This window comes from Carlito syrichta, unplaced genomic scaffold (genome assembly GCF_000164805.1).
Source record: "Carlito syrichta isolate Samal-C Ts95f unplaced genomic scaffold, Tarsius_syrichta-2.0.1 Scaffold308101, whole genome shotgun sequence".
Lineage (NCBI taxonomy): Eukaryota > Metazoa > Chordata > Mammalia > Primates > Tarsiidae > Carlito > Carlito syrichta.
In genome coordinates, this window is record NW_007252197.1 from 59,005 (window position 1) to 67,285 (window position 8,281).

At 55.9% G+C, this 8,281-nt stretch overlaps 1 protein-coding gene across 2 annotated transcripts in view; it reads left to right on the forward strand.

Moving 5' to 3' along the window:
* Positions 1 to 2,471: 2,471 nt before the first annotated feature.
* SYNGR1 (synaptogyrin 1) overlaps positions 2,472 to 8,281 on the forward strand; it is a 16,097-nt gene continuing 10,287 nt past the window's right edge. For both annotated transcript variants that reach the window (XM_021715978.1, XM_021715979.1), the window contains exon 1: positions 2,472 to 2,589. In XM_021715978.1, the coding sequence (XP_021571653.1) occupies positions 2,491 to 2,589 (99 nt within the window). In that variant the 5' untranslated portion in view covers positions 2,472 to 2,490. The remainder of the gene's footprint in view (positions 2,590 to 8,281) is intronic.

Here is an 8,281-nt window from a genome sequence, read left to right on the forward strand (position 1 = left end):
GTCTCGCCATGTTGCCCAGGCTGATATTGAACCCACGAGCTCATGCAGTCCTCTCACCTCTGCCTCCCAAAGTGCTGGGATTACAGGTGTGAGCCACCATGCCCAGCGAGATGGGGTCTTGCTATGTTGACCAAGCTGGCCTCGAACTCCAGAGCTCAAGCGATCCTCCTGCTTCAGCCTCCTGAGTAGTTGGCACTACCAGCAGACACCACCATGCTCAGCTAGTTCCCCGCCTTCCTAATGAGGCTCCAAGGCATTCTTGAGGTTACACAGACCCAGGAGGGTGAAAAGAGGGACAGTCTGGAGAGAACAGGGAGACTGCAGACCTCCTGGGCCCGATCCCTGCATCTCGGGAGGCTGGGGTCTGCTGGACCAGACCCTGCCCCACAGATTCCACTCCCTACCCCCGCTCCTGAGAATGTGTGGGGACAGCTTGCAGGAGATTATAGCCTAATCCCCAGCAGATCGCTTCCAGGCTGCAGGGCAGTGGAGGGGGAAGGAGCAGGGATCCCCACTGCCCTGCCTCACCCATGGCTCTCAGGAGGCTCTTCAGGAAGCCGAGGGACTGCCCAGCCCATCACGTGTCCATGAGCTGGCTTTGGCCATTTTCCTCACATGACTCTGGGGGAGGCGAGGCCCTGTGCCTGGCAAGGGGGGCCCTCAGCAGCCTGACTCATCTCCAAGCATGACCGGCTCTCCTTTCTTCAGCTGTCCCCTATGGCCCAGGAGGCAGGGAGGATGACTTTGCAGGGATGCCCGCTAGAAGGCAGGTTCAGCTCACAGGAGAGGCCTCGGCAGCCCCTTGTCAAGGAGTGAGCTCGCTGTAGAGAGGTGTGTGCCAGCCAAGACGCAACAGTGCTCCGGAGGGAATGCTTTTCCCTGACTCTTGTGCTGCCCGTGCCTCCTACTGTCAAACTTGCTGTTCACCACCCTCAAAGTCTTTCCTGACCCTCTCTCTGGGTCTGGGAGACAGACGTACACCCAGCAATTGAACCAGCACCTAGGAAAGAAGGGGTACAATGATGTTACCCAGGAAATTAACTGGGGTGTTGGAGAACACTTTAGATTTTGGAGTCAGGTCTGGAGGGCTTCTCTGAGGAGGTATCTTTTGCACTGAGGTTTGGATGTTGAAGAACCGACTGTGGGAAGAATCCAGGGAAACTGAGGCAACCCAGAAGGAACAGTGAAGTGTAGAGGCTTTGCAGCAGGAGTGGTCTTGGGAGGGTGCGAGAGGAGAATGGTAGGAAAAGAACTTCAGAGGAAGGTGGGAGCCCGAGGTGTGGGGGAAGGATTTCACCTGGGGTAGGGGGGGAAGCATCACCCAAGGGTTTAGAGCAGGATGTGACATGACCTGACTTAGGTTTAAAGGAGTCATCTGGCTGCTGCAAAGGGACGCACAGGCTACAGTCATTGCCTGGAGAGAGGCATGGGGACATGGAGTGACTTGAGAGTGATTTGGAGGAGGTTGAAGCGGTAGGCCCAAGTTGGACCAGATGGGGGTGAGGATGAGCCCAGGACTGGTGCCCTGGAGCCAGTGTGCAGCTGAAGGGCAAATCGAGGTCCCTGGGGAGACTGAGAGAGCCTGGGGTCACTGGAGGTGAGATCCCTGGCCCAGAGGACGTCTGTCCTAGTGTGATGGACTTTGTCTCAGCCAGGGGAGGGACTGGTGAGGCTAGGGGTTGGTGAGATCCCTCTGGCCACTGCCTGGGAGCCTGCCTGGAGGAGGTTGGCAAGGAGGCTGTAGTGGAGACAGGCACCTGGACATGGGCGGTGGCTGGCCGACTGGCCATCTGCAGCACTGAGCAGGGACCAGGGCTCCTCTCAGCTTCCCAGCTCGGGGATAGATGTTACAGCACAGGACGGGGTAGACAGTGCTGCTTAGAGCTGGAGGAGAGAGTGCTGTGGACCCTGGCTGCCGTCTCTCTGCAGCTTATCTAGGGAGATCACAGCATCTGTTTAATGACATTTAAGATGCCGGGCTTGGTGGCTCAGCCTGTAATCCCGTGCCTTTGGGAGGCTGAGGTGAGTGGATTGCCTGAGCCCGTGGGTTCAAGACCCGCCTGGGCAACTTGGCGAGACCTCATCTCTACAATATATCAAAAAAATTAGCTGGGCATGGTAGCACATGCCTGTAATTCTGGCTACTTGGAAGGCTGAGGTGGAAGGATCGCTGGAGCCCAGTGGGTCGAGGCTGCAGTGGCCAGAAGCGGCCACTGAACTCCTGTCTGGGCGATGGAGTAAAACTCCAACTCAAAAAAAAAAAAAAAGACATTTAAGGTCAGGCCTCTGGGAGGTCCCTGGTGTCACAGCAGTGAACTCAGCCACTCCTGCAAGGGCCAGTGCATCTCTCCCTGGAGCCTCAGGTACCCAACACCTTGCAGTGGGTCCCAGGCACTGTGTGTGGAGTGGAGACGCCATCTGGTCCCTCAAGCAGAGTGTACCCGACCCCCTCCTGTGCTGCGGGACCAGCAGGTGGCCCTCCTTGGTCTCATGCTGATCTTGGAGTTTGGGATTCTGGGCTTCTGTCCTTCACGGGAGGCAGCTGGACTAGAGGTTCTACAGGGGCCGGAGGGTCAGGTCTGGTGGGAGGCAGGTGCCTGCTTCGCTGCTGCCGGCCGGCCAGGGACGGCCTTTGTGAGCCTCAGCTGCCCTCTGTGAAATGGTCTAAGTGAGACTGTTTTGTGGAGAGGTTATTCAGTTTATTTTTTCCTCAAAGATTCTTGTGAGGATTACATGCGATGATGTTTGTCAGGTGCGTTTCCCATTGTGCCAGGTCCCAAGGAGGCTGTGGGCTGGCTCAGGGTGAAGACAGACCTGTAACCAAGTTCCGACCAGGAGAGAGGGTTGGGGTGGGGGAGAGCGACTGGGAAGTGGGTATCCCCGAGGGTGTCTGGGAGCCTCACATCCCAGCAGGGTTCGGAGGGCGAGAAGCAGTTTGTTCCTGTTTGAAGATGAGGAAGGTGGGGACAGCAGGCGCAGAATTATGGGGCAACCTGAGTCCTTGCCAACCTGAGCCCGCTGGGGTGGTGGAATCGAACAGGGGGAGGGGACAGACAGACCGGGGTGGGTTACAGAGGGCCGGGAGCTTCTAGGATCTCTGTTTCTGTGTGCCTTAATCCAGTAGCCCAAGATCATGAAATCCGAGATTCTGAGATTCTTTCTGGTTTGTTTTTCTGAGTTTGACATAGATCTGCACCAAGCACCATCTGGAAACCGTTTTTAAAAAAGACCCAAGATTGGATTCTAAAGAGGGCGGAAGAAACCCAAAGCGGCTTGGCCGGTTTACCTTGGTGTTTGTTTTTAGCCCTCCCTTTAGCTCAAGGGAGCTTGTTTTTGCTGTGCCTGGCAGTGACCATCGGCCTCCTTGGGTCCTCCCTGGCCGTCACCCTCTGTCCTCTCCTGTTTTCCAGCTTCTGACTCTGTGTCCACAGGCCTGTCTCTCTTCCCCATGGTGGATCTGCGTGTTGAATGAATTTCCCCCCGACGTCTCGGTTCTGTGGCCAGTGTAGAATTTCATTCTGGTTTAATATCCGGTTCTCCAGTGGCTCCTTGCAGCTACCCTGCTGCATTCCTTGCTGTCCCTGCGGATCTGGCCTTAACAAGTCACCCGGGGAGGCTGCCTGGCAGAGGGCACCAGCCTTGGATTCAGAGAGACTCAGGTTTGGGTCTCAGCTCCACCCCTAGTCTGTGTGACCTGGGCAGGTTCCGGGTGCATCTCTCAAGTGGGAGCGGGAATATTGAACTCGTGGGGCTGAGAGCATGTACCTCACTGCACACAGCAGGCACTGAGTGAGTTCCTTCCCTCTTCACCTGCCACACTGAGCAACTAAAACTCCAGGCCCGTGTCCTGTGAGGGCTCCCACTTGGGTTGGGGAGACAGCCGCTAAAGGGAGAAGTTAAATGCTTGGTGTAGAGGGGAGCTGAGAGAGCCCGGCAGGGGGTTTGGGAGACCTCAGGGGCCTGGCCGTGTGTCCTTGGTGGCGTTCCTTCCCTTCCCTGGGCCTCAGTTTCTCCATCTGAGACTTACAGGCCTGCAGGGGACGTGATGCCTTCGGGGACCTGGCTCTGCTCCCCATGATCATTGAGCCCAACCCCCCAGCTCCCTCCCTGCCTGCTCTTCGTGCTCTCTCTCCCCACCGTAGATCTGTCTGCAGTCTGGTGGTTCTGCCTCCAAAATGCACTCAGCCCCCACCGCTTCTCCTGTCTCCACCGCCCATTTCAGCCCCAGCCCTCGCCTGTCCCCTAGGCACCACAGTGGTTCCTGGCTGGGCTTCCTGCCTCCACCTTTGCTGCTACAGTGACCAGAGTGATTCTTCCCACACCTAAGTCAGATCAAGACACTTGACTGCTCTGAAGCCCATAGTGACTCTGGAACTCCCCTGGCCCTCAAGGCCTGGGGAACCAGCCCCTGCCTACCTGCCTCCCCTCACAGGTGTCTCTCCCTTACTCACTGTGCTGCTCCTCTGTGCTGTTCCTGTACACACCAGCCTTATTTGCACCCCGGGGCCTTTGCACTTGTGGTTACTCCTCTCTGGAACACCATCTCATATCTATGTGACTTGGAGCGCTCACTGCAGTAGGGCTTCTGCTCAAAGGGCACCTCGTCAGAGGCCTCCCTAGTAGTCACTGTGTCTGTCTCCTCTTGCACCACTTCGTGTGTCTTTGTGTGCTCGTCAGGACAGGTGCATGTTTGACTCCCTCAGTGAGAACAGGGACCTTGCCCATCTTGTTCTCAGCCCCTAGCTCATGGCTGGCACATACCTGGTGCTCAGAAAATACTGAGTGAAGAAGGAGCATCTGAGGAGGGCTCCCTGGCCCGAGGTGCCAGACAGTCTGGTGCAGGCAGTCAGCTGCCTGGATAGCATACACCGAGCAGAGGCCACCAGGCCTCTCACCACGCCACCAGCCAGAAGCAGCAAAGTTAGCTGCAGCTCAGTACGTGGGGCAGGAACAATCTCCAGGGAGGAAGATGTCGAAAGGGCCTGGGGCAGGAGGAGGCGGGAAGTAGGCGGTAGGTAGGAAGTGGAGAGGAGTGAGGCCCCAGGAGAGGTGGCAGGCTGGCCCAGGAGGGCCTTGACCTCAGCTCACGGCATATCCAGACAGCCACGGAGAACCACTGGGATGAGCCTCATGCTGTGGAGTGGGGATGGCTTGGAGGGGGCAGGACCAGGGAGAAGGGGCTGTGATCCACAGAGCCAGACCTTGTGGCCCCACTCCCCCCAGGACTTTGCACTTCAAGCCTCATCCCCTCCCTGTCCCATGTGCCTCCCCAGTCAGGTTCCCTGATCACTGCTCCAGCGACACTCCTTCCCACCCAACCATTGCAAGACCTCTTCATGCCTCCAGCCTTTGCACTTTCTGTTCCTCCAGATCTTTGCAGGGCTAGCTCCTGCTTCAGGGCTCCCTTCCCTGACCTCCGCTGCTTCTCTCCCAGCGTTGCCCAGGGACTCTCACCGCCTTAGTTATCTCTCCCACCTGTCTAGTGTCAGCCCAGCTTTCTTGGATGCTCACGCCAGGCCACATGATGTTCCCTGCGTGCATGACCTCCTTCACGCCTCACAGGGCGTCAAGGCTTTTAGTGCTGTGTTGCCCCCACTTAACAGATGCAGGAAGTGAGGCTCAAAAGGTTACATCAGTTGCCCAAGATCACCCCGCTAGTCAGGTGGTCAAGCCGGGATTCACTGAGTCCAGATCATCTGCACAGACACCTACCTGCCTCCACTGTCAGCTCCCACAGTGGGGTCTCCTGGACCCAATTACCATCAGATGCCCTTGTGGTGCGGTGCCTCTGACCTGTGATGAACGCCTGACCCAGTGGCTGTCTGTTGGCACCATCGGTCCCCACCCAGTCCCTTGTCCCTCCAAGGGTGTTTTGTTGTGGCTCCGCACCTTCTTAAGGACACATTTTCTCTAGCACTTTCCTCCTGGCCTCTCCTAGGACACTGCCTCCCTCCCAAGTCTCAGTGGCTCCTCCTCTGCTGTCCCCAGGGCCCAGACTTCTGCCTGCCTCGTTCCCTTCCACCTTCTCTCCACCCCTGGGGAGCCTGATACTGTTCTGTTTTTGGAAGGGGGTCCACACTGGTGGCAGTGGAGTCTCATCGGCCCCCAGGGAGCATGTGTCTATTAGGAAGTGTCGCTCAAGAGGACTCTTGCTGGTGACATTCCTTCTTTCCTGGGGCCTCGAGGGAGGAAATGAGCCCTCCCTCCACTCCTAGAGGCCTGCTCTAGTCTGTAAGTCTCCCACCAGCCCCGGAGAGGAGGTTGATTTTTACAGAGGACCGATCTGAGCCTCAGAGAGGTTGTTACCTGCCTGCGGCCACCCAGCATAAACTACAGGCCAGATTTGAACCCAGCAGTTCTGTATGACTGCTCTGTGTCTAAAATATCTCTCTAATCAGGAGGTTGTTCTGTCCTGTGGGTTTGGAGGCATCTGGTAACATTCTGGGCTGGGCCTCTGATTCCTGGCCTAGCAGTTTTCTGGTGGGAGCCTTGGACGTATCACAGTGCATGGGTCCGAGGAGCTGTGTGAATGGCAGGCTCTGGAGTTGTGCAGGGCATAGCCTAGGGAGTGGCTGTCAGAACCTGCGTTCAAGTTCCAGTGTCCAGAGTCGTCCTTGTCTAGTTGGTGTCAGTAGCTCTGGACTCACTTTGACAATTGCTTTGAAGTCTAACTTCCTGGCATGCCTCTGAGCCTTCCTCTGTGCCTCTGAGCACTTGGAACTTGGACTCCACCCCCAGGCCTCCAGGACTTCCTCCCTGCTGGTCCCTCTGCCTGATCCACAGGTCTCTGGAAGTAAATGTTGCCCCTCTTCAGCGCCTACCTCCCACGGCTGGAGGGCAGCATGGTCAGGAGGGAAAGAGCACAGGGCTGGGAACCTGGAGGCCCGGCCTCTTGTGCAGCCTCTACTGCTGACAGTAGTGTCACCTTCTCTTTTGGAACCTCAGTTTTCCTACTTTGTCAACTGGGGGTTGTATTAGTAGCCCTCCCAGCTTCAAGGGGTGGTCGTGAGGCTGCAGAGCCTGTGACGGGCAGACCTGTGGGTCTGGGTGCCTTCGCAGATCTGAGGGATTGTGGTTAGGTGGCATTCCCAGATCAGTACTGGCAGATGTGGGGCTCACTGCCACCACTGCCCACTTCTGTGCCCATAGCTGAACCAGGACATAGCCTCAGAATCCCTTCCTTTCTTAAAAGCCAAATGTACATGACAAACAACCATATTAAAGCATGTTAAAGTGTACAATTCAGTGGAATTTAGTGTGTTCACCATACTGTGCAACTCTCTAGATTCTTTTTTTTTTTGAGTAAGAGTCTCACTCTGTCGCCCACGCTGGTGTGCCGTGGCATGCTCACGGCCATCGCAGCCTCAACCTGCTGGGCTCAGGCAATCTTCTGCCTCAGCCTTCCCAAGTAGCTGGAATTACAGGCGTGCGCTACCATACCTGGCTAATTTTTTGATTTATTGTAGAGACGAGGTCTCACTGAGTTGCCCAGGCAGGTCTTGAACTCCTGGGCTCAGGCATTCCTCTTGCCTCGGCCTCCCAAAGTGCTGGGACTTGAGCCACCGCACCCAGCCAACTCTCTAGTTTCAAAACTTTGCATCACCCCAGAAAAACACCTCATATCCACCCCTCCCACATCTCTGGTAAACCTCTAGTTTACTTTCTGTCTCTATTGCCTATAATAGCACATAAAGAAACCACACGTGACCTGATGTAGCTGGCTTCTCTCCTTGGCTGTTCCTTTCACTTGCTTTCACAGTTCATGCACATTGCAACCTGTATCAAGACTCCATGCCTTTTGCAGCTGGGTAATAAGCCCCTCACACGGACTTACCACAGTTTGTTTCTCCATGCATCTGCTGGTGTACATTTAGGTCAGAATCCTCCGTCACACACAATGTCCTACCCCGGCAGTATCCACACTTTTAATCAGGCCCTCCTTTCAGGAAAGGTTTTTGAGCCAATCCTCTCGTTAAATATAGATTTATTGATGGCTCAGCCTGTAATCCCAGCACTTTGGGAGGCCGAAGCGAGTGGAATGCCTGAATCTGCAAGTTCAAGACCAGCCTGGGGAACCTGGTAAGACCTCGTCTCTACAATAAATAAAAAAGTAGCCGGCCACGATAGCATGCGCCTGTAGTTCCGGCTACTTGAAAGCCTAAGGTGAAAGGATCACTGGAGCCCAGCAGGTTGACCCTAGGGTAGCTGTGAGTGTACCACTGCGCTCCAGCCTGGGCAACAGAGTGAGACTACACCTCAATTTTTTTTTTTTTTTTTTTTT